The sequence below is a fragment of the Equus quagga genome, chromosome 19 (genome assembly GCF_021613505.1).
Source record: "Equus quagga isolate Etosha38 chromosome 19, UCLA_HA_Equagga_1.0, whole genome shotgun sequence".
Classification (NCBI taxonomy): Eukaryota; Metazoa; Chordata; class Mammalia; order Perissodactyla; family Equidae; genus Equus; species Equus quagga.
The window spans coordinates 25,983,601-26,010,902 of NC_060285.1; the positions used below are offsets into that span (position 1 = coordinate 25,983,601).

Genomic DNA, 27,302 nt, shown 5'->3' on the forward strand with positions numbered 1-27,302 from the left:
ATGCACTGCTGGTGGGAGTGCAAACTGGTGCAGCCACTACAGAAAACATTATGGAGATTCTTCAAAAAATTAAGAATAGAATTACATATGATCCAGCTATTCCACTGCTGGGTATTTATCCCAAGAACATGAAAACACAAATGCATAAAGATACATGCACCCCTATGTTCATTGCAGCATCATTCACAATAGCCAAGACTTGGAAGCAACCTCAGTGGCCATCAAGGGATGAATGGATAGAAGACGTGGTATGTATACACAATGATATACTGCTCAGCCATAAGAAATGATGAAATCTGGCCATTTGTGACAAGATGGATGGACCTTGAAGGTATTATGCTAAGCAAAATAAGTCAGAGGGATAAAGTCAAATACCGTATGATCTCACTCATAAGTAGAAGATAAAAACAATAACAAACAACCATGTAGAGACAGAGAATGGATTGGTGGTTACCAGTGGAGAAGTGGGGAGGGAGGAAGGTGAAAGGAGTGATTAGGCACCTGTGTGTGCTGATGGATGGTACTTAGTCTTTGTGTGGCGAACATGATGTAATCTACACAGAAATTGAAACATAATGATGTACACCTGAAATTTATATAATGTTATAAACCAATGTTACCACAATAAAAAATAAATAAATGGAAAAAAAGAGAAGACTCAACAAAAATCAGAAATGAAAGGGGAGCCATTACAACTGATGCCACAGAAATAAAAAGGATTTTAAGAACCTATTATGAACACTTATATGCCAACAAATTGGATAACCTAGAAGACAGAGATCAATTCCAGGAAACATACAACCCACCAAAACTGAATCATGAAGAAATAAAAAATATGAACAGACCTGTAACTACTAAAGAGATTGAATCAGTAATCATAAATATCCCAATAAAGAAAAGCTCAGATGGTTTCAAAACAAGCTGGAAGGCTCACACTTCCTGATTTCAAAATATATTACAAAGCTACAGTAATCAAAACAGTGTGGTACTGGCATAAAGAAAGACTTATAGACCAACATAACAGAATAGAGTGCCCAGAAATAAACCCTCACATACATGGTCAAATGATCTTCAATAAGCATGCCAAGGCTACACAACAGGGAAGGGATAGTCTCTTCAGCAAATGGTGTTGGGAAAACTGGATATCCACATGCAGAAGAATGAAGTTGAGCCCTTATCTTACACCAAATGAAAGAATTACTCAAAATTGACCAAAGATCTATACATGAGACCTGAAACTTTAAAACTCCTGTAAGAAAACATAGGGGGAAAGCTTCATGACATTGGATTTGACAATAATTTCATGGATATGACACCAAAAGCAGAGGCAACAAAACAAAAATAGACAGATGGGTCTACATCAAACTTAGGAACTTCTGTGCAGCAAGGGAAACAACCAAGTGAGAAGGCAACCTACAGAAGAGGAGAAAACATTTGCAAACCCTATATCTGATAAAGGGTTAATAACCAGAATATATAAAGAACTCCTACAACTCATCAACTAAAAAATAAACTGATTTTTAAAAAGGAGCAAAGGACTTGAATAGACATTTCTCCAAAGAAGACATACAAATGGTCTACAAGCATATGAAAAGATGCTCCACATCACTAATCATCCGGGAAATGCAAATCAATGCTACAATAAGATATCACCTCACACCCATCAGAATAAGCACTATCAATAAAAAACAGAAAATAACAAACATTGGCAGGGATATGGTGAAATTGGAACCTTTCTGCACTGTTGGTGGGAATCTAACATGGTGCAGCCATTATGGAACACAATATGGAAATTCCTCAAAAAAATTTAAAATATAATTACCATATAATCCAGCATATATATATATATATATACACACACACACACATATGTGCACACACACACACTATATATATATATATATATATATATATATACAGAAACACACCACTTCCGAGTATATATCCAAAAGAATTGAAAACAAGATCTGGAGGAGACAGCTGCACTTCCATGTTCATTTTAGCATTGTTCATAGTAGCCAAGAAGTGGAAGCAACCTAAAATGTCCATTGAAAGATGAATGGATAAAGAAAATGTGATATATACATACAATGGAATATTATTCCATCTTTAAAAACAAGAAAATCCTGTCACATGCTACAATATAGATGAACCTTAACAACATTATGCTAAGTAAAAGAAGCTAGTCACAAAAAGACAAGTCCTTCATGATTCGACTTATAGCAGGTATCTAAAGTAGTCACATTCTTAGAAACAGAAAGAAGAATGGTGGTTACCAGCGGCTGGGAGTAGAGGAAAAGGGGAGTTTTTGTTCAATGGATAGAGTTTCGGTCTTGCAAGATGAAAACGTTCTAGAGATCTGTTGCACAACAATGTGGATATAGTTAACATGACTGTACTGTACACTGAAAAATGGTTAAGATGGTAAATTTTATGTTGCGTTTTTTGCCACTATTAAAAAAGATTCTAGGAAACCACCTTATAATTTTGAAAACTGTTAATAAGGGATAGAATCAACCACCTATCCTGCCTTTCCTATATGAACTGTATCTCAGGAACAAAAATAGTTGAGGGGAAGTTTCTCTTTACAGAAGAATTGTGGCTAATAAATGAAGAAATGAAGAAGGAATGAAATTATTTAGGCAATGCTCAGCAAATGGCTGCTAAAATCACAAAAAGTGAAACAAGCTGACACCATGTGTGTTTCCTCATGGAAAGATATCATCACCTATGAAATGTACTCAACAACGACAAGAATATGAACCCAAATGTGATCAAGCACTTAGGTCTAATTAGTAATATACAGGAAATACAGGAGATAGAGGAATGCAGGGACACAATCAACAAAATCTAGACGGTGGAAAACTCTACAGGAGAAACTGCCAGCTTCTTTGTTAAATAAGTTGGAAGGACAAAAAAAGCAGGGGGTGGAAAATGGCAGAACGTATAGATTAAAAGAAAACTAACCAGTTACAATATATAGACCTTATTTGGACAAACTGTAAAAAAATTCTGAAACAATTGGGGAAATTTGAACCCTCCTCAGTGGATATTTGATGATATTAAGGAATTATTAACTTTTTGATAAGAGATAATGGTAATATAGTTATGTTTTTAAAGAATTTTTAGATATACATGGAAATATTTCATATAGAATTTTTTAAAAACAGGAAAACAAAAAAGTGCATGAAAGTCACGGTTCGACGTAAAACAAATTCAAATGTGACATGATTTTGAGCAATTGGTAGAGTCTAAGAAAAGAAAATTTAATCCTAATATTTGGGAATTTTTCTTTTAGGGTTGAAGATTTAGTAGCATAAAATTATGTTCCTTCTATGAGTCCAGTCATAATACTTGATCCTTTCAAGAAATAATATTGTTTCCATTTTTAAAACTCTTATATATACACCACTTATAGACAACCATGAAAGCTTCTAGTTGCAGATTAGAATGTAAATATTATATACCTTGACCTTTTTAAAGAAATGATATAGTAGATTGGAGTCTAGAAGAGCATAGGATGAGAAGTGGTGAAGGAAGTGACCATGTGGGTACATTTCTCATCTCAAATAGTAGTTTGGAATCAGAGAATGTTCTAAATTGATGGGTCAAGGAATATAGGTTTTAAAGCATATTTAAAATCATAAAGATAGATGCTAGAAAATTAGAAACAATAATGTTAACACCCTTCTTCATTATTTAAAACATTTAAATATTATGCACAGATTATTTTTCTAATAATACATTTTAAATGTTTAAATTTTGAATTTTAACGTTGCAACTAAATCATCAAATCCTGGAGAGTAGATACTTAATCTCATACTTTTCTACTCCCCCTCTTCGATTGCCTACCTACAGAACGCTATATGGACTCAATATTGAATGTGCAACATTATTATGTGCTCAATATTGAATTTCTTAATGGTATCTTTTTTTTTTTAAGATTGGCACCTGACCTAACATCTGTTGCCAATCTTCTTTTTTCTTCTTCTTCTTTTTCTTGTTCTCCCCAAAGCCCCCCAGTACATGGTTGTATATTTTAGTTGTAGGTCCTTCTGGTTGTGCCCTTAATGGTATCTTGTTTCGAAAGAATCTTGGCACTAGAAAGAATTTTTAGAACAGTCTGAGCCAATCATTTTAGATAAGGAAACCAGGGTCCCCAAAGGAGGAACCTCCACCTGTAGAAGCCTAGTCTAGGTGAGTTTCCCACTACATGTCCTGCCTTCTAAATGCAACCTCTAAAAACTCCCTAGAAGTTTACCGTGCCCTTGATGCTGAGGAAAATCAACCAAGCCTTTTTTCGAAACCGGAAAGCGGCCGCACGGGGGAGCTCCAGACTCGCGCATGCGCAGAACTACCTTGCCGCGCTGCTCCTGGGTGGGAACCTTCTGTCGTGGGCTCCCTGCAGCTGAGTGGACGCTTCCTCCCGGTGTGTTTTGTGCGGCGCACCCGGGAGGCTGTGCCTGCGGAGCAAGATGGAGTTCCTGCAGGTCCTGAGGCGCGGGCTGCAGCGGATCAGCGGCCACGGCGGCCTCCGCGGCTACCTGCGAGTTTTCTTCAGGTAGGCGGCCAGGGCCCTGCGCTCGGCCGCTGGCGCTGGACTTGCGCTGGCCGGTTTTTTGAAAAGGGGCCCGGACTTGGGTCACCTTGGAGAATCTGCAGCTCTTGTCAAGGGCAGCCGGCACATCTCGGCCTGGCTTCCGCGAGCGAAGCCTCTCTCCAGGGCTCTCCCGGACACGGGACCGAAGCCGGCTCTGGAGACAGAGCTGCGAGGTGGAGGCCAGGGCGTCTGGGCAGCGCCCCTGCCCTGCTTCCTGCGGCGTGATGAGCGTGGCCACACGCGCCCCGTGTGACCTTGGGGTAGCCTCTCCCTCCCCGGCTCCCGGGTGCCTCCTCTGTGCAGCGAGGCGGGGGGCGAGGCGATCGTCGGGTCCCGTCGAGTCCTGACAGGCGCCAGTTGGACGAGCCGCATCGTCCGCGGAAGCCGAACTGGAGACCCAGCGTAGAAGGCAAGAGCCAGGAAATCAAAGTGTTCTTTTAAGATGAATTACGTTGGCTTCTTGACTTCCTGAAGGTTTTTGTTAACTCTGGTGCCTCCTGGCCTAGGGATAGTGGGTAAAAGGAGTCTGGTAATTTGAAGATACAGCACCTGTGTATTCAGTGTGCTTTAAGCACGTCAGTTGGGTCAGTGTATCTTTGCTCGTGCTGTCTACACGGTGCTGGGGGCGACACGAGCAGGGGTTCTAGAGCTCTTACCCGAAGGCTGATTGTTCAGCAGTGGGTGGCGTGAGCCTGGAGGTGAAGGCTGGAAGCATACAGCTGGTAACCCTGCCCAGCTGCGCCTCGTGTTCTAGTTGATGCGGCAACCTTGGTTTCTGGAAGTTGGTATTGTCACCTTGTTTACGTTTGTGTTTTGAAAGAAGAATCATTCTAAAGTGTCTGTTTTCTTTTGGTCGTTCACAGGGCAAATGATGCGAGGGTTGGTACCTTAGTGGGGGAAGACAAGTATGGAAACAAATACTATGAAGACAACAAGCAATTTTTTGGTGAGTGCTGTATTTTTTGGTTTGACTCATGGGAGTGAGATTGAGATTTGATTTCACTCTATTTTTCATAATATACAAGGAGCTTTTACAAAGCACTTAAAAAGGGTGAAGAATTCACTAGAAAAGGGAAAAAAGGTAATTTACAGAGAAAGAAAACTAAAGGACCAACAAAGGCGTGAAAGGATGCTCATCCTCCTGTGTCATTACAGAAATGCAACTCAAAAAACAGTGCTGTTTTTCACCTATCAAATTTTGAAGTATTTGCCAATCTGATAAATCTCAATGTGGGGAAAGGCCGTAGGAGAATTATAGGTTAACACAGTCTTTTTGGAGGACATTTGGTAGTATTTGTCAAAATTTACATTGCATTTACCCTTTGTCCCAGCATTTCTACTTCTGAGAATTCATCCTACAAATATCCTTGCAAATCAAAGAGACCCATGGCAGCATTGTTTTAGTAGTAAATTCTAAAAGCAACATTAGTGTTCATCAGTTGGGTTCTGATGAATTACATATTTTTAGAACACTTTGTATCTATTAAGAATGATATAAACATAAATTTTATATAGATGTCAAAGATGTATGTGACATGAAAAACTCCAGGTGCAGAACAGTGTTTGGTAGCCTGAAAAGGAAAAAATATGTTTTTTGTGTCTGTATTAAATTTTGGAAGGAAACTCAAGAAACTTAGAGGTGGAATCAGAAGGTGGGGGTTCAACCATTTGTCCCTCCGCTTTTTAACTTTGTGGGTTGATTAACTTCTCTAAGCCTCAGTTTCTTTATCTATAAAATAGAATGATAATAATATTTGCCTCATAAAGTTATATAAAAAAATAGATGAAAAGTGAATGGAGCTTATCCTAATGTCGCAGCCTCAGCACTGTTGACCCTATGGGCCAGATAATTCTTTGCCGTGAGGAGCTGTTCTGTGTATTATAGAATATTTAGCAACATCGCTGGCGTCTCCCCCCTAGATGCCAGTGGCATCTCCCCTCTGCAGTTTTGACACCAAAAATGTCTCCAGACTGCCAAGCGTCCTGTGGACAGAATTCCCCCCTGTTGAGAACCACTGGCCTAATGCTTAGCACGTAAGTGCTCAATAAGTATTAGTACCATTGTTGTTGTTGTTATTACCTGAGCTATTGAATTTTTTTACCATCTGCATTTGTTACTTTTATTATTATAAAATGTTTCTCTCTTGATTGAGATGAAAAGTATCAAAGAGGAAAAAAATATTAGTCTTCATCCAGGGGAAAAAAATATACTATGAAGTAATAATGGCCTAGCATTTATTGAGTGCTTACCGTGTGCCAGTGCTGTGCTAAACACATAACATACATTGTCTGCTTTAATCTTCCACGTCTCCTTGAGATGCTTTAATCCTCCTGCCCCCGCCCCCCATTTTACAGATGAAGAAACTGAGTCATTGAGTTTAAGAATGTTTTTAGGAATATGTAAACGATGTGTCCATGTGTGGTTGCATTGGAAGCAAGCTGGTCTACAAGAGGTAAACAAGGTCTTAATACTCTAAAACCGTAATATTTTTAGTATTAACACAAATCATAGAGTTTTAGACCTGGAATAGATTTTAAGAGATTGTCTAAGAACTGTTGTTTTATAGATGAAGAAACTGAGGCCCGAGGAAACGTCTGAACCAAAAAGACTTAAATAACACAACTAGGTAGTAGCAGAGCCGCAGGCCAGTGTTTTTTCTACTCACTTTATTGTTACAAACTGTAGCTTTAAATTTCCTTCCATCTTTTTTTTTCCTTCCTTCTTTCTTCATGTTGGAAATATCTTTATTTTTGCTAATTTGAAAAATAATATATGCTGTCGTAAAACATTAAAATTTGGTATATAAAATGAAAAATGAAACCTCCCACCCCTTGTAATTTTACTTCTTTTAATAGTTTAGCATATATATTTTTTAAAGATTCATTAATAAATCTATAAATGTACACTTTTTTTTATTTCATGGGATTTTGTTATGCATATTGTATATAAACTGAAATATTTTTACTTAAAAATCATGGGCCATTAGGCCCGGCGGCATAGTGGTTAAGTTCATACACTCTGCTTTGGCAGCCTGGGGTTCGCACAGGTCTGGGGCGCAAACCACTCGTCAAGCCATGCTGTGGGGGCATCCCACATGCCAAGTGGAGGAAGATTGGCACAGATGTTAGCTCAGGGCCCGTCTTCCTCAAGCAAAAAGAGGAAGACTGGCAAAAGATGTTACCTCAGGGCATATCTTCCTCACCAAAAATAAAAATAAAAATAAATCATGGGCCATTTTTCCATATTTGTAAGTTGGATGTATCTGTAGCCTTCTTTTTTGTTTGGGCATTTGTTTGTGTTTTCTTATTTAAAATTTTTTTCAGAGCAGTCTTTTTAATTGCAACACAATATTCCACTGTATGGAAGAACCATTATTTTTTCAAACCCCTCACTATTGATAACATTTAGATTGCCTTCGACTTTTTGCTATTACAAACAATGCTGCAGTGAACTTACTTATAATTACATCCACATTTGTTTGTTTAAATAGTCTAAGAATAAATTCCTGGAAGTGGAATTGTTGAGTCTGAATATGCACATTTAAAATTTATATATATATATTTCAAGATTGTTAAGGCCCAGCTCTATCATCATTGCCTAACTCTATGAAACCATTCCCAAGGTTTCCTCCATCTGCCTTCACATTTCCCCGCCTCACTGGGTTATAGTTTGCTTTTACTTATTCTCAAGATTGATTTCTCTAATAGAAGAAGCAAATCCTGACTGAAATCTGTATTTCTTTTAATAGATAAGATCATGTTTAGATAGCATTAGTCGATATTTGTTAATTATATATTTACCCAGGAAAACTCTGTAAATGCAGATTACCTTTTGCTTATTTCTTTAAAATTCATTATAGAGATGGATTCAGTATTACCTATTTGAGGGGTGGAGGCCCTGAGGAAGAAATAGAAGGAATTAAAACTTATATACTTATATGCCCAATGCTGAACTAGGTGTATGTGTGTGATATTTAGTTTTCATAGCAACTTTAAGATTTAGGTATAAATCATCTACTTTTAATAGATAAAGAAACTGAGGCTCATGAAATTTGCCTAATATCCACTGATAATAAGTGACAAACTCTTGATTGGAATCCAAATCTTTGCCCAGCTTGAGGTCCCAATAGAAACAGTTTTGTGTATTGTGGTTAGGCCCCCAAACCATTTGACAAAAATTTGTTAAATAGAGAATGCAGCCATACTATTTTGATGATATCAACTGTCCTACTTATCTAACCATCATCTATAATGTTTACTTATTATTTATAACCACCAATTTCCAAAAGGATCTCCAGTGGTCATTTTAAAATATTTATATGGAAACATGTAATTCAAGAACAATTGCTGTGAGTACGTTTCTTCTGCCCTGGTCCCAGGAGGAGCAGCACTTCCTTTCCTGAATACCCTGAACAGCTGGGAACACCTTCTCCTACCCTCTCCACAACTGCCCTGGCTGGGGGCCTGGGGGAGAAGCAAGGGTTCTCCACTGTGGGGGAGGCCTAAGCCCCACCCACAGAGTGAGTCTTAGTCCCTGTGTGGGGACTTTGCTGTGGTGGCCACCAAGCTGCTAATAAAAGCTTCCACATACTTCTCGGAGCTTGCCTTCACTAATACACCCAGGACGCTATTCCTCTAACATTTCTCTTATGTATAAAAGTATTTTCTTAATAAGAAGTTTGGTTTCTTTGATGTTCTGCAATTGTGGGGTTTTTTTTAAAGGTTGTCTGTATTTCCTCACATCTTTCTAAACATTCATCTTTCCACGCAGGCCGTCACCGATGGGTTATATATACTACGGAAATGAATGGCAAAAACACATACTGGGATGTAGATGGAAGCATGGTGCCCCCTGAATGGTAAGCTAAGTCAACATTTTATTTTATTTGACTTGGCAATATTTGTTTTATTACACAAATATTTATTGGATATCTGTTTATTTATAAGGCAGTAAGTGGTGTTCTGAAAGCATCTGTCCCAGTTACAGTGGCTACACAATAAGTTACCCTAAAACTTAGTGGCTTAAAATCCCATTAAGTATGTATCTCTTGTAGTTTTTGTGGGTCAGGAGTCCAGAGGAGGCACAACAAGGATGGCTTATCTCTGCTCTAGGACTTCTGAGGATTCAGGTAGAAGACTCAAAGGCTGGATACTAGAGTCATCTGAGGACTTGTTCACTCAGTGTCTGGCAGTTGACGGTGGCTGTCATCTGGGGCATTGGAAGGGAACACCCTCAGGTAGCCTGAGCATCCTCAGGCTCTGAGAGAGGGTGCCAGGCAGAAGCCATATTGCCTTATCCAGCTTGGTCTTGGAAATCATCTTGTATCGATTCTGCATTTCATTGGTCAAGGCAATTAGAAAACTCTGCCCAAGTTCAAGAGGAGAGAACATAGACTCTACCTCTTGATGGAGGTGTGTCAACATCACATTATATGTTGGGATATATATATAGTGTGGCTGTCTTTGCAGAGAAACAGTGTACCACAGTATCACCTGGCTGTGAGTGAAGGGAAAGGCAAAAAGAACTCTGACTTTGATTTTATTTGGCAGTTGACTTCAGGCAAGTTCCTTAACCTCTCTGGGGCTTAGTTTTCTCATCTGTAAAATGAGAGTGCCCAAATTTTTTAAGTCTCTAAAAACTATAATTTTATAATATACCTATTTTGAAATAAAACTCTAGATTCTTTTACTTATATTACCAAGTTTTGTATAAAATATTTTAAAGCATCGTACTTATATCTATTTCATAGATTGCTGAAATAATATCATATGGTTGCTATACAATTAAACTCTGGAGATCCTTTCTAGTTGGTCTGGAAAATTCTACCAACTAGGAATAAGTGTATCACGTTATCTGTGACATTTTATTTTAGTTGAACTTGATCATCAAGAATAGTTTGGGGCTCTATTGAGTAGAAACTGGGATAATCTCAGAGTACTATTCACTTCCATTCTGTAGACTCAATTAGAAATCTAGGCGTGTGACATAAGTGAGTGAAGTGCAGATGTGAGGCAATAGGGAATAGTGGGGACTGTAATGAACTGAAAAGCACATAGTCCATAAAAGAAAGCAGCAGCCCTATTTATCTCTCCCTAGTTCCATTAGGTGAGAATTCAGCCAGGGATTTCTAGATAAAATTTTCCACGAGAAAGTGGAAGTCTGTATTTCTTTGTGAGATTCCTTATTTTTTTTAATGTTGATTTTTAAAAATATTTGTCAATTTAAATACAGCGCTATCCAATAGACCATTCTGTGATGATGGAAATGTTCTATATCTGCCATCTAGTAGGGTAGCCACTAGTCACATGTGGCCCAAAGCACTTTGAAATGTGGCTAATGCAACTAAGAAAGCGAATTTTTAAAATTTTATTTAAATAAAAATAGGCTACTTGATTGGACAGAATAGTTTAAAACAAAAATGTGTGAGCTAAACAAAATTTGTGTAAGATTTCAGCTACACGCTGTTTTCAACCTTTGATTTACTACTTGAACTAATTGGGAGCATTGGCTCCTGTCAGTGATGTAGTTTGAAAATAATGATGTTGGATTGTGTGTTTATAATAAAACTCGTTGGCTCAACATGAGAAAGCAGCACTGATGCTACATTTGAGGCTGGTTTTTGTGCTCTTTTTAATGGGAAATAATAACCTGTGGTTCTATTAAGGTCTGAGGAGCTGTAACTTTAAGTTTAGAACTGTCTCCCTTCTCCAAAGCAGCATTCTCTATGTCAGGGGCACTATTTGAGACCAAGGTGTCAAAGTGGGATGTTGGCTTTAACAGGTGAGGTGTCCTCCTAGTTTTTGTTTAGTTGATTGTTTTTTGGGTGGCGTTGGTCCTGGGATGATGTGGAAGGCATGTGGGCTGCCTTGTTCAAAGCCCTCATCTAACATGGGTGCTCAGGGTCTATATTTTGGATGATTAAGGGGGTGGGGGAGGGAACTGACTTAAATTATGTGAGGTGAAACACACTTAAAAGTGTAAAATGGTAAAAAAAATCTGAAAAGATAAAAGTACTGTTCAGCCAAGTAAGTCCTTTTATGTGATCTGAGATCACGTGAAAAAGAAGCTGAAAGCTGTAGAAGACATCACTCTAGCAGGTGCCTGAGGGTAACTGAGGATACCAAGCTGAATTTCTTTATGTGTTGGAGCCTCCTAAGGGCTGAGTACCTTTGGTGACCCTTGCTTGTAAGGGAAGCTTGAAGGCTTGTCACATGTGGTGGTGGACAAGCTCACCTGTTTGTTTCTCAGACTCCCTTTTCTCTGAGTGTAATACTGCATCGTAGAATTCTAAATCTGTGGGTCATACCTTTGATTAAATTTGAATAAATTTGAAGTTGAGTTGATTTATATTTAACTAGAAAGCCAGGTATTGTCTTAAATGTAGAGTAATGAATAACAAATACAATTTATCATCTTCATTCATTCAGTTAACTATTTATTGTGTACCTACCAGGTGCCAAGAGCTTTTGTAGGCACTGGGGATACAACAGTGAATAAAACAAAGTCCTTGCTCTCATGGAGGAGGCAGAAAAAGAAATGTGTTATGTACTTTAGGCAATGATAAATGCAAGGAAGATAATATGAAGCTGGCATTCATAAAGGGATAAAGAGCAAGGAGAGGGTCAGGTGGCTATTTTATACAGGGGTTAGGGAAGCCTTCTTTGAGGAAGTGACATTTGCAGGGGGGAGCAAAGAGGGGTTGGGTGGTGAAGAGCTCCAGGCAGCAGGAACCGGAGGTGCAAAAGCCCTGTGTATTTGAGATGCATTACTTGTGTTCAAAGAACAGCAATACGGCCAATTTGGCTGTAAAGGAGTGAGTGAGGGCACGATGTTAAGCAATGAGGTAAGAGAATTGCTAGGGCCTAGACCATGTGGATCTTGTAAGTCATGGTAAACACTTTGGCTTTTTTTCTAAATTTCTTTGGAAGTCACTGGAAGGTAAGGCAGGATGTGATGTGTTTTACAATTTTTTAAAATTGGGAGCAATCCCAAACTTTCTGAAAAGTTACAAGTATTTGAGTCATTTCAAAGTAAGTTGCCAAAGTGATGCCCTTTCATTCACGGATGCTTTAGTGTGTAATTCCTACAAAGAAAGACATTCTCCTACATAACCACAATATAACCATCAAAGTCAGGAAATTAACAATGATGCACCACTGCTGTCTAATCTTCAGACTCTGTTCAACTTTCATCACTTGTCCCAACAATGTCCATTATAGCAAGAGAATCTAATTGTGCATTTCATGTGGATCTCATTTCTCTCTAGTTTCTCTCACACTGAATTGGTTCCTCAGCTTTTCCTTGATTTTTATGACCTTGACACTTGTGAAATTTACAGGCCAGTTATGTTGTAGAATGTCCCTCAATGTGGGTTTGACCAGTGTTTCCTCATGACGAGATTCAGGCTATGCATCTTTGGCAGGAATGTCACAGAAGCAGTGTCGGATTCTTACTGTTGCATTCTATTAAATGGGACCTGATTTTGATTTGTGTCATTACTGATAACATCTATCACTTAATTAGGGTGTGTCTGCCAGGTTTCTTGATTCCAAAGTTACTTATTTTCATTTGAAATTAATTAGCATTATGTGCAAAGATACTTTGAGGTTATATTACTATCCCGTTGCTCATCAAACTTTCAATCTACTCATTTATTTATTTATATAAGTATGAACTCTTATTTTAATCAATGAGTTATAATCCATGACTGTGATTGCTTCTTTTATTGCTCAAATTGAACTCAATTAGTGAGAACTTATCCAAGCTGCATTTGGGGTCCTTTTGACATGTCCCCGCCATTCTTGGAGAACTTTCTTGCTTTCTGACAAAACACGTTCCAGGTTCATCTTTTGTTTTCCCTATATCACCCATGGAGACAGTCATTTCCCTGAGGAGCCCTGTGTTTGCTTGTTTTGTTTTCCTGCTTACCGTTTTTTTAGTGGAAAATTGTATTTAGAAACTAAGATTTGAGTGCGAGGTATGCTCATTGCTGTTGGAGTGTCAGTGCTCTCAGGCCCTCTCAGTGGAGAAGCTAGGGAATATATGTTATGATTGTGTGTGTGTGTGTGTGTGTATATTTCTATGTCTGCATCTCTTTTTCTCTCTATATATTGAAAACTGTAGGTCTATAACAATGCCATGATTCCAGTCCAATACCACAGGTTATATTCTAGTTTTCTCTTTCCATATTTGTATCTGCTTTTTTCTTAATATAGTTATGTATTTGATCAGTTCCACTGTGTGTAACCAGGTTCCCGTTGCTGCCATCCCCCACATTGGACTCCCTCCTTACCCCACTTTGCCTCCAACACCCCACACCAGGTTGCCACCCTCCCACGCTGCCTGTGTGGGCACCCTCATCTCCCCATACAGGTTCTGACATGTTACTGGGCTACTGCAGCACTCCCTCTACCCACACCCATGCCGAGCACAGATGCCTACCTTGTTTGGCCACACCTAATGGCTTTTGGACTCTGATTTACATTTTTAAAGCATTTCTGTGCTGTGAAGAGAGGAAGAGAGCCATGCGCAAGTAGACTAATCACTGAGGAAGCTGTTTGTGCAGTTGTCTGGGCCAGAGATGATGATGGCTGAATCAGGTGCTAGTGATGCAGGTTGTGAGATTTGGGATTGTATCAGCTATCTATTACTGTGTAATAGGTTATCCCAAATTTAGTTTGAAACAATGAACATAATCTCACAGTTTCTGTGGGTAAAGAATTTGAGTGCAGCTTGGCTGGATACCTCTGGGACATGGTCTCTCACAAGGCTGCAGTCAAGATGGCCCCTGGGTCTGCAGTCATTGCAAAGTTTGACTTGGAAAGGATCCACTGCCAAACTCATTCACATGGCTGTGAACCTCAGAAGATTTGCTTCTGAGCTCACTCATGTGGGTCCCTCCACAAAGACACCTCATAACATGGCAGCTGGCTTGCTCAGAGCGAGCAATCAGAGTGAGCGAAAGAGGGCACCCAGGATGGAAGCCATGGTCTTTTAAAACCTAATCTCAGAAGTGACATCCCACACTTCGCTGTGTTCTGTTTCTCAGAAGTAAGTCAGTAAGTCTAGCCCACGCTGAAGGAGAGGGGTATCACAAGGGGGTGAATGCCAGGAGGATGTGCTCATTGGAGGCCATTTTAGAGGCTGCCTGCCACAGGGATATATTTTGAAGTAAGATGGAGTCAACAGGATCTGCTGATGGATTGGATTTCGAGACAAAAAGGATTCAAGGATGGATGACTTCAAGATGTTTGAACTGAACTACTGGAGGTGCATTTACTGAGAAGAGGAAGGCAGGGTAGGATGAGGGAAGCAGAATTGGAAGGGGGGGGTAAACAAGAGTTCTACTTTGTCCATGTTCAGTATGAGAGACCTGTTAGACAACCAAGTGGGGATGGTGGGTAGACGGTTGAAAACATGGGTCTGGAGGTCAGGATAGGGGTTGGTGCTGGAGATAGGACTTAGTGTGGTTTTACCTAGTGTAGTAAACAATTTAACTTCATAATTATGGGTAAAAGGGTTAAGAGAATCTGACCTTCAGTTAAATGCTTAGCTCTCTTACCCTGGAAACCACATTAGGTTGTATCAACCATATTGCTAGATAAAACTCATCCTTGATTGGTAAATTGCCGCTGGATTGAGAGGAATTGTAAATGCCTGATGAGTTAGCTATGTTTGGACTTCGCTGTGCTGCTGCTCTTGGAACTGGCATGTCCCTTGTGGGAGTGGGGATCCTGAAGCCATGCCTCTGGCGCTGTTGTTATTAGAGGTGTTAGCTTCTGTGGAGCGTGAAGCTTTTAGGTCAGGGCAGCTCCGGCTCCTGTCTGATGTGGCTCTCATCTCCCTTGAGCCTGTGCTGTGTCATTTAGGGTGTCAAAATAGCTCCTGGATGGCTGAGTGAACTGTCACCTGCATGAACTACTGCAAAGACTCCCAGTGAGAGGAACACGTGATACCGCCCAGCTCACAAGGCTGGTTCCTGTCCTCCGTCCTTCTGAGTCATCTGATGCCAAGTGTGCCTGTGATAGTCTGTGAGTCCGTTCAGTAGCTGCATAATCTCACCTAGAGAAGGGTTTCCCTTCAGAAGCATCAGTGTTTTTGAAGGAGTCAGAGCATATCTTTAATGAACTTCTGTGGTTCACTTAATGTTCCCTAACCTTGTGGGAACATTAGGAATCTTGTAGGAAAATGAGTTCATTTTATCTATGTTGTCACAAGGCCTTCATTTCTTTGAATCTGTCAGCAGCCAGTAAAGCTGCTAGGTCTACCAGTAGATTAATAAAAGGTGTACATGATGGTGCAAACATCAGGAATGGGCAGTGGAGCTACACATACTTTGAAAATAAAAAACTTACTACCTAGGACCTGGTGCAGTGCTCAGCTTACAAACAGCTCAGTCATTCAACAAATATTTTTTGAGCAGCCCACTCTGTGTCAGGCACTGATAAGTTTATCCATTCACAGTGGTGAGCAAAATATATGGTCCTTGCTTTCTTAGAGTTTATAGTCACTTAATGAGTACTAACTGGTAGACTAATACTGTACTATAACTTAGCGTCTGTTATTTTTCTTTGTTACAGTACCTTCATTTTCTTATCTAAGTCTTATTCTCTTATGGGATCAGCAATGAGATTTTAATTTCTTTCTTTGGAATTTATATTAGTTTAACTTGATTGAATAGAATACTCAAGGTATTTCAGTGGATTGCAAATACCGTTTTTTACCATTTTTGATTGCCCTTAATTTTATCTTTGTTAGCTAATTAACACCATCTATACATTAATGCACAAAAGTCCTTATTTTCATTTTTATAGTAATAAACCAAGTAAGTAATCAGTATCTACATGAAATTTGACAAGATAAAATGTTGTTGAGGGTAGAAAGGTAGAAAGTTTTGGCTATTTTATGCGTAATAGTATAAAATTACTGTTTTCACTTACATCAGGAGAAACAAAGACGCTTTTTTTGTGATTTAAAGTATTGGAACTCTGAAATCCTTTGTACCAAGTTAAAAAAAAAAAAACACGGCTTGTGTAGATTTTTCTCTACTGTGTATATACTTTTTTCCCCACTTGGTGGCACCTTCTGTTCATTTCTAAGTAACGTGTCTCTTCTTCCTCCATGTAGTACATTAGTCTCCTTGTATATTGATTTTTCTTATTAAAATTCATGGTTAATTACCAAGTAATACATAAATATATTCTTTTAAAAATAATAGTGTATGTTGAAAGATTTCTTTTTTTTTTTTTGATGAGGAAGATTCGCCCCGAGCCAACATCAATTGCCAATCTTCCTCTTTTTTGGCTTGAGGAAGATTGGCCCTGAGCTAACATCTGTGCCAGTCTTCCTCTATTCTGTATGTGGGTCACTGCCATAGCATGGCCGCTGATGAGTGGTATAGGTCCACACCCAGGATCCGAACCCACAAACCCGGCCCACCAAAGCAGAGCGCACTGAACTTAACCACTATGCCATGGGGCCAGCCCCTGAAAGGTTTCTTTTTTTTAACAGAAAATAATTTTGTCCTTGAAGATTTTTCCAGTGCCATGGTGAAATTCACAAATGTTTTTGCTCTTGTATGGTTGATTTATATGAGATACTTAACATCATTGTGGTCAGCTTTTTTTCACTTGGCATAAGATGTTCTAGACGCCTTTGTAGAGAAGTAGGGTAGCAGATGGGGGGATTACTTGGAGGTGATAGAGAGGAATCAAGGATGGTTCTTAGGTTTCAGGCTTGAGAGGTTGGATAGGTGGTGGCACGGTTCATTCAGAGGGGAAGACTAGGAGAAAGGTAGGTTGGGGAGGTGGAGGGTTGGGATCAGAAGCCTTTTTTGGACATAGTAAGTTTGAGATACCTGTCAGAAATCCAAGTGAATTGAAATGTCATGTAAACAGCTGGATATCTGAATCTGGAGCTTAGGACAGAGGTCAAGCCAGCAAAGAATGAGAAGTAGCTAGCAAGCTAAGAGGAAAGGCAAGAGAGATTAGCATTCAACAAACATGGAAAGACTAGCTGTGTTGATTATTACTGAGATGTCAAGTAAGATAAGGACAGAGAAGTGTCCATGGTGGTTTAGCACTATGAACTTCATTGAATCTAAATGGGATCTGCTCTTGAAAAAATCTACAGAGATCAGAGGAGTTTAAAGAATCTGGAGGAGGGCAGGCATAATCCACACAGACTCCTAAGAGACAACCTCTGTCAACATTTGGTATATTTCCTTTAGTCCTTTTAAATAATTTTTTAGATAGTTGTGTTCATATTCATAGTCAATTTTATTTTCTGTTTTCTCTCTCAATATAATAAGCAATTTTCCATGTTATTAAAACAATCCTTATAATCCTTGTTAAAATGTTTTTTTCCTGGGGCCCAGCCTGGTGGTGTAGTGGTTAAGCTCACTTGCTCCACTTTGGTGGCCCGGGGTTCATGGGTTTGGATCCTGGGCACAGACCTACACGCTGCTCATCAAGCCATGCTGTGGCGGCATCACACATACAAAATAGAGGGAGATTGGCACGGTGTTAGCTCAGCAACAGTCTTCCTCAAGCAAAAAGAAGAAGATTGGCAACAGATATTAGCTCAGGACCAATCTCTTCCTCACCAAAAAAAAAAAAAAAAATATATATATATATATATATATATATATGTATGTATGTATTTTAAAAGTGTACAATTGTTACAAAAAACTTGGAAAATCCAGAGAAATACAAGGTGGAAACAAAAATAAACTTTAACTCCTTGGCCCAGAAACAAGCAGTTAACATTTCATTCACTGATTCAGCAAATATTTGAGGGTCGGTCTGCTTTTGAGTAGAGATGGAATGTTTTTAAAGGATCACAGTGTGGAGAACAGATTGTAGTTTAATTGGTCACACCTTCTTTAAAAGAAGGTTTGTGATTATAAATAACTTGTATAGATAAATATATGTGTATATATACATATCTGTTTATTATACACAATATTTTGTTTGCTTCCCCCTCCCCTCATTTAATATATCACAGATATTTTCCCCATTTCACTAAATATTCTCGTTGTCAGTTTGAGTTTTTTAGTGTCTGAGGGGCTTTTGTATGTTGAAAGGATTAATGGCAATTTGGGCTTAAAAATAATATTCTATTTATTACAGCTGCAAATTTTAAAACCTAATTGTTCTTAAGCCCTGAGATTCAATTTATAAATAGGATAACAAGATTAGTAAACTGAATATTTTTTGCGTAAAAATAAAGAACAATAATATTCTCTTGTTCTTTGGTGAATGTTTGATAAACTCTAATGGAAAGGATTAAATTCTCCTAAACAATTATCTCCCTTTGCAGGCTTAGTTAATTGCATTCCTTTAAGCATTTTAGGTCACATTTATAAATGTAATGTATTTTCATTTTTTTCAAATGCCCAGTGTAGGTAGATTAACAAACCTATCAAGCAAAATGTTCCTAGGCACTTAACCTCTTATTTACTCAAGGCAAAAATTTACGAGTCATCCTCAACTCTTCTTTCTCTAATATCCTCTCTCTCAGCAAGTTCTTTCTGCTTTACTTTCTGAATATATCCCACATCTGATCACTATTCCTGTGACTATTATCCTGGTCCAAGCCACAATTATCTCTTGCCTGGACTTCTATAACCTCTGAACTGGTCTGATTACATTCTTGCAATATATTAGTATTCTCTACTACGTAATTAGAGTGATTATTTTAAAGTGTAAATCAGATCACATCACATCTCTGCCCAGAACTACCTATCCCCTTGGCTTCCCATCGTGGTGAGAATTGAACCCCCAGCTCTTTACGTGGTCTGCAAGGCCTTACCTGATCTCGGCCTTGCCAGGCCCTGCACACACTGTCCTGTTCACTGCTCTGCTGACTCTCAACATAGCCACATTGGCCTTCTCGCTTTTCCTTGAACAGTGAGCAGCTCCCACATCGGTTACTTTGCACTAGCTGTTTCCCCAGATGTTGCACGGCTCATGCCTTCACTCTATTCGAGTGCCTGCTCCAGTGGCTCCTCAAACTACCCATCTCAAAGGGCCCTATTCTCTCACCCTCTGTCCCCTTGCCCTGCTCTGGTTTTTCCCTTGGTAGCATTTACCTCTGCCTGGCATTTTTTTATTTATTATTTAATGTTTACCCAAGTACCATGCTTCTTCATGATAAGAACTTTGTTCACTGTTGTGTTCCCTAAAACAGTGTCTAGCACATAGTAGTTGCTCGATAAATATTTGTTGCATGAATGTAGATATGCTGTTTTACTTGAAACAACTGTTATTTTGTTTTTTGGATACAATGATTCTCTTCCCTTCTTTTAGCTGATCCACATAGGGTATATCTGTCACTGCTTTCATAGCTTTTGTGTGAATTTGAAGCAGATTTACCTCTGCATTCCATTCTGACTTCAACCTGTCCTTTTTAATACCCTTGTCCCACTGAATCATTTCTTATAGTCTTTTAAAATATTATTCCCCTAAATAAATGCCTTCTCTCAATGGCAGAGAATATTGTCTTCTTCCTCTTAGTGTATCTGCTTAATCTAGCCTTTTTCAGATAGTGATTATTGTGTAAAATACTCTTTGAACTGAATTGAAATGTGTTACTCAGTACAATGAGTTACAAGATTCTTTTCAAAATAAATCCTAATGTTTACTTTATTTTCTGATCCAGAAAATCAAAATATTAAGAGGCTGTATTCTGAAAAACTATAAACTGCATGTTTAGGTAGATTTTCCTGTGTTACAGAATGTTACTTTTTTAATTTTTCTGTGTTAAAATGTGTTCATTATAAGCAGAAGACAAGATTGTTTTGATTATTTAAATTCATCTTTCGTTTAACACATTTCACTTACTGTTTAGTGCCTTGTTTAAGACTGATTCTAACATTTTACAAAGATGAGTTGTTGGAAAATTTCATACCTGGGGTGTGGAAATAAACTATGTGTTACTCTTGGTGAACAAGGCACTGCCCTTGATTCCAATTTCCAGAATAAATCTTTATTGTGTTGATAAATTAGAAATAGTCATATATAGAAAATTTTGAGGTTTTTAGATTTTAAAAAACAATTTGAACCTTTTCTGTGTGACTGTGGTGAATGGCACTGAGGTGTGGAATTGACTTAGAAAACGTTTCCATGAAGGCAGACTGAGAGAAACAGTCTTTCTGCCACTAAAACATGAGCGCTTCAGAGAGACTGATTTTGTTTTTTTAATGATGGCTTGAGTGGGATGAAATGAGGTTAGAAGTAGACATGACCTATTTATAGTCTCAAAATAAATGACAGATGACTTGGGCAGGATTTAGAAAGCATCTCTAGGGGCCAGCCTGGTGGCGCAGCGGTTAAGTTTGCACGTTCCGCTTGAGCGGCCTGGGGTTCACCACTTCGGATCCCAAGTGTGGACGTGGCACAACTTGGCAAGCCATACTGTGGTAGGCGTCCCACAAATAAAGTAGAGGAAGATGGGCACGGGTGTTAACTCAGGGCCAGGCTTCCTCAGCAAAAAGAGGAGGATTGGCAGCAGATGTTAGCTCTGGGCTAATCTTCCTCAAAAAAAAAAAAAGAAAAGAAAAAGAAAACATCTCTAGCTGGTTTGGATTAGAACGATTTTTCTTTTTAATAGCTTTCTTTCTTCTTATAAAGTAGTACATGTTCCTTACAGGAAATAACAAAGCAAATAAAAATAACCTATTATCCTACCACACAGAGATAAACTTGAACGCTTTGATGATATAGTCTTCTTTTTTTTTTTTTTGGTGAGGATGACTGCCCTGAGCTAACATCTAAGCCAATCTTCCTCTGTTGTACATGGGATGCCACCACAGCATGTCTTGACGAGCAGTGCAAGGTCTGTGCCAGCTATCTGAACCTGTGAACCCTGGGCTACCGAAGTGGAGCACGCCAACTTAACCACTATGCCACCAGACCACCCCCATATATAGTCTTCTAATCTCTTCTTTTTCTATGCATATGCATCCTTTTGTTTTTGTTTTTAATGTAAGTGGGCTTTTTGAAGAGAGAGCCTGGATTTGAATCCTGGCTCCACTACCTTGGCAAGTTATTTAAACTCTTGGTGCCCCAGTTTCCTCCTTTATTAAATTGAGATAATATCTGTCTCCTAGAGTTGTTATAAGGATTAAAGGAGTTAATATTTGTGAAGTGTTTAGAATGATGCCCATGACTTATAAATGCTGAGTATTGTTAAATAAAGTAAATAACCTGCTTTTTAGACTTAATGTTTTCTCATCATAAAATATGCTCTGTAACATAATTTTTAATGACACTTTAATCTTCCGTCATATGGATATGCCATGAATTATTTAAATATTCCCTGTTATTCTTGGTTTTGTTCTTTCCGTTTTTTCACTGTTATAAGTTGAACTGTGGACAACTTTCTTGTACTTAAGCATATACCCACTCAGCCTCATTTCCTTAAGGCGATTTCCTACAAGTAAAATTGTTGCATCCAGGAGTATACTACATGTCTCATAAGGTTTTGGTACCTACTGCAAAATTGCCCTCAATATGCATTCTCAGGTAGATACAGTCATCTGTATATGAGTGTTGATTTTTCTATAACTTCACCAATATTGGGTATTATTATTTTTTTTAGTCTTTGCCAGTTTAGCAAGTAAAAAGTTATATCTTGTTTTAAATTGCATTGCTTTCATTAAGCTCTTTTTTGTTTGCCATTTTTATTTTTTCCTTTTATGACTTTTAATGTCTTTTGTCTGTTTTTCTATTGGATGTTTGACTTTTCTTTGCGATTTGTAATGATAGATGAACTACTTTTCTGTGTATTACAGATATTTCCCCATTTCTTTTATTCTTTACTTTTGTTTGCAGAGTTGTAGGAGATAGGTATTTCAATTTTTATGTAGTAAAATTGCCATTTTTTTCTTTATTGCTTTTTGCCTTTGATATTAAGCTTAGAAATGGTCCTTCAAATTGTATAAGCATCAATATATCTTATAAATATTCACCCATATTGTATCTGAGCATTATTAATCTGTCTGGAATCTATTTGATATATGACGGGAAATCTAACTTGATTTCTTTTCCCCCAACAAAATTAATTATCCTAGCATAATTTGTTGAGAAGTGTTGACTTTCCCCAATAATTTGAAATGCCAACCTTATATATACTTTAGTCTGGGGGATTTTATTCTGTTTTATCATTGTACTTTTGTAGCAGTTTTTATACCATTCTAATGTTTGAGACTTTAATGTCTGGTAATGCCAAGCTTCCTGACTGTTGTGAGTTTTCAAAATTTTCTTGGATAAAATTTAAGCTTATCCTTAGAATTATAATTGTCAAACCCTATTGGAATTTTGATTCAGATTGCATTTAATTAAAAGTAATAGTTACTGGGGCTGGCCCAGTGGCGCAACGGTTGTGTTTGCGTGCTCCACTTCAGCGGCCTGGGATTCACTGGTTCAGATCCTGGGTGTGGACCTATGCACCGCTTGTCAAGCCATGCTGTGGTAGGCATCCCACATATAAAGTAGAGGAAGATGGGCATTGATGTTAGCTCAGGGCCAATCTTCCTCAACAAAAAAGAAGAGGGTTCGTGGCAGATGTTAGCTCAGGGCTAATCTTCCTCAAAATAATAATAATAATAGTTACTGAGTTAAGTTTGAATTGGCTATCGTTTAATGAACTGTTTTTTAAATTTGTTAAATTTGTCAATCTGATCCTGGTGTTAGATTGATCTCAGGATTTTGGCTGATACTTAGATACCATCATAATCCTAACCCACGTTTCATCTATTGATTATAATTAAGTTTCTGGTCAAAAGGTTCTCTTCGGCCATTGGGAAGCTGAGTTCAAGCCTCAGCTCTGTATCGTACATGCTGTGGGACCTTGGAAAAGTCATTTCAATTCTGTGTCCTCAATTTTAAAATATGAAGTACCTAGATTGATATTAAATAAGTGACTGAGTGTATGTGTGACTATGTTTCATGAACTAAAAACAGTTTTAGAATGATGAATATTTTTACCTCAAAAAACAATCTGGAAGTTTTTCTGTAGTCTTTCACATTTATTTGAAAAATTGAAAAATCTTTGGCATTTCTGCGCTCTTTGATGTTAAGGAAAACCATCTAAAACATGAACATTATGGTCAGAAGTCAGCCTTGATTCCCCAAGTTAATAATGTATGTATGTCATCCAAAGAGAAGGAAATTCAAAACTGCCTCTATTTTAATGTTGTTGTTGGCTGTTACTTGGTAATGTTTTATCTCTGAGATTTTCTGAAAGGGAGGATTATGCTTTCTTATCTCTGTTGTTAATGCCAACCTTAAAGACTGTTTTCGTTTACACTGATTTTTAAAAATTATTTTATGTGATGTATATTTTTATTCCTTAAATTTGCTGTTCGGCTGTTCTAGTCTTCCTTCACAAGTGCATCGCTTTGTTTTGCACTTTGAATGGCCGACAGCCTCAAACTAGGGCTGGTTAAGTGAAGCAGTATCTTTTCAAAGATGGGAGAAGTCTTCTTTCCCTGTTGCTTTTTTTCCCCCCTATTTCTTGACACACTTTTTCCTCTTAACTGAAAATACGATCAACCACTTAGGAGATTTGTTTCCATTTGAGTTGTGTTGTAATTGTGATTTAATACCTTTGTTTCCAGTTATTTTGACACAACTTCAATATGTTTGAGTACTGAGTTTTCCTCAAAATGTAATATATTTTCATTATAAATATTTATCTTTTTTATTTATAACTTTTTGCCTTTCTGCCAGTCTCCTTATTTGTAGTCTCACCAACCTTGTATCATCAAATTTAAGTAATTTCATATTTTGTCCTTGAAGATAATAACAGTGATATAAAATTGAGGTGGATCTAATGCTGGCTGCAACACACTTCTAGACAGTGCTGTTAGTCAGTTAGTGCCTTAAATTAATTGGAATAAAAAGGACCCAGCTGAAAACCTGTTTTGCAAAAACTGTTTGGTGTGGAGATCTGAAAGGTATGATTTCTTTAGCTTTTATTTAATAACAACTGTAACAGAGGAGATGTATTAGCCTAGCAGACTATAAACATTTTCTTGTTTCTTATAGTTCCTTATACTGCTGTAATGAGAATAAATTATCATTTACTCATTCCCTGACTTGCTGGTATCCTTACTGGATAAACATTTTCAGATTTTGTGCATTGTGGTAAAAAATATCTTTTAGTTTTCTTTAGCATCTTCTATTTCTCCGTGAGCTACAGTAACTGAATGGGCATATAAAAGCTTTGGACTGTGGTTCCTTAAATATCATTTTAACCTTCAGGAGTCTTGACAGCAATTATTTAAATAAAATTTTTCTTTAGTTACTTAAGCTGACTCAACAAGGCAAAAGTTAAATATTTCTGCTGTGCCTTAAGCTTACATAAAGCCTCTTGATAAGTAACAGCCTTGATTTTGACAGCTAATCCCTCCTTTGAGTGGCTCGTGGAGCCTGTCTCACCACTGTAGTGTCTCGCAGGGTTTCAGAGCTCATGTTAATAGTCGTGGTTTATTGGTCCAGGTCACTTTCACTAATCCCCAGTTTCCTTTGGAGGATGGAAGAGACACCAGCCCAGTGTATACAGACTTCATTGTTCATTGTGTTAGCTGATCGTGATACAATTATCTGTAGACACAAATAGAGCAACAGTAATAATATTTTATCTCTCTTCTTATTGGTTTTAGCCAGTTCCCTAGCTATATCTATCACTTATTGCTAGCAAATATTCTTAAACTTAATTAGCATCATAAATTTTTCTCATTAGCTTCAGTCTTAGTTATTTTACTGAAACTTCCTCCTCTTGCCCTTTTCTCTGTAGCTGGGCAATCTGTTTTTTTCTTGGAGCTGCAGTTCTATGCCTGTCCCCTCAGTCCCTTTTCCCACAGGGTCATCTCTGTCTTGTGAGCTCCAAGCCTTGGAAGATCTGGTATGAATTCTCTCTCCCCTACTTTACCATATAAACTCAGCTTCCTGCTGAAGTCTGCTCTTTTTCCCTTGGATTTTGGTTCTTCCTTTATCTGTCATTAGAGAGACATTCCTCTGTGTACTCGAAGGAAGCACCCAGCTTCCTTCTTTTTTTTTAGGTTGGCACCTGAACTAACAACTGTTGAACTGTTGCCAATCTTCTCTCTTTTTTTTTTTTTTCCTTCCTCTTCTCCCCAAAGCCCCCCAGTACACAGTTGTATATTCTAATTGTGAGTGCCTCTGGCTGTACTATGTGGGATGCCACCTCAACATGGCCTGATGAGCAGTGCCATGTCCACTCCCAGCATCCGAACCGGCAAATCCCTGGGCCACCGGAGCGGAGTACACGAACTTAACCACTTGGCTCTGGGGCCAACTCCCCAGCTTCCTTCTTTAAGGACAGATTGCTGGCATCTCCCAGCAAATACCCTTTGAAATTAAACTGTTAAACTCTTAAAGCTGAAACACTTGTGAACTCTGGGCTGTGATTTAATAATTTTAATATAAGAAATTGTATGTTCTCCAGTGTTCTGACTTATGCTTGAATTTAAGATACATGCAGAGACCTTCTTCTTCAGCAGGAGCCTCACTGGCTTTCAGACTAGAGCTTCATGAGCCAGAGCAACCTGAGCAGACTGAAACTCCAGAGTCAGCCTCCAGCATCGAATAGTGATACTGTATTTCATCAATTCTAAAATGCATTTTAGCATCTAAAGTTAGGATACGTGTTATAATCAATAGTATCATAATTTAATAGGCAGCATTTTTCTTTCTCAAAGATAATTAGGGCATACCTTAAAGTTGATAGTGTCCTAGATTTGATGAAATACAGTAATTAATGATAATAGCAATAGGTAACATTGGTTGAGTCCCTGCTATGCACAGGTATTTTTCTCGGTGCTTTATGTGTATTATTCATTTAATCCTTAAACATCTTTAGGAAGTAAAGATGTTCAGATGACAAAACTAAGGCATAGAAAAGTTCAGCTAGTAAGTGATGGAGCTGAGATTTGAGCTCAAGTAACAAAATAGCTCCAGAGCTGTCCTCTTAACCCTCCTCCCACTACGCTACACTGCCTCTTCATAACTGTCTTTTTTCCTTCTTTAAGGCATCGTTGGCTTCACTCCATGACTGATGATCCTCCAACAACAAAACCACCTACTGCTCGTAAATTCATTTGGACAAACCATAAATTCAACGTGAGTGGCACTCCAGAACAATATGTACCTTATTCCACCACTAGAAAGAAGATTCAGGAGTGGGTCCCACCTTCAACACCTTACAAGTAAAGACAATGAAAAACAATTTAAACATGTAAAATATGGGGATTTCATGTAATTGCTTTTACTGCTTATTATTGACCTAATTAAAATTGTTTGATTAAGCAGTGTCTTTTGTGCCTTTTTGCCCTTAACTTTGTCATTTATCAACTGCAAAATAGAAGCTTACAGACATGGGTAATTGAAGTAAACTTCTGTTGAGAGAGCTGCCTGGTGTACAGTTCCCCCTTGCCCCAGTGGTCGTGTCTGTGCTTCGTGCCTCTGCCCCGCTACCATAGGATGTGGTTCTTATAGGAAGGGAGAAGGTGAAGGAGGGGGTACTTAGGAAACGGTCTAATTTGCAGCAATCTCTGACTCTGGTTAAGTAATCTTAGTGTCTCTAGGAATGAAAGCAACAGGCAGCCACCTTGGATGCTAACCTGATTTTTTTTGAAGCCAAAGTTATATATCTAGATAACAGACGCTTGAATCA

At 38.3% G+C, this 27,302-nt stretch overlaps 1 protein-coding gene across 1 annotated transcript; it reads left to right on the forward strand.

Moving 5' to 3' along the window:
- Positions 1–4,400: 4,400 nt before the first annotated feature.
- NDUFA12 (NADH:ubiquinone oxidoreductase subunit A12) lies at positions 4,401–26,934 on the forward strand. Its single transcript, XM_046645977.1, has 4 exons — positions 4,401–4,561; positions 5,464–5,546; positions 9,372–9,459; positions 26,659–26,934. Exons 1-4 carry the CDS (start codon positions 4,476–4,478, stop codon positions 26,837–26,839), a joined length of 438 nt encoding a protein of 145 aa, XP_046501933.1. The 5' UTR covers positions 4,401–4,475; the 3' UTR covers positions 26,840–26,934.
- The last annotated feature ends 368 nt before the right edge of the window (positions 26,935–27,302 follow it).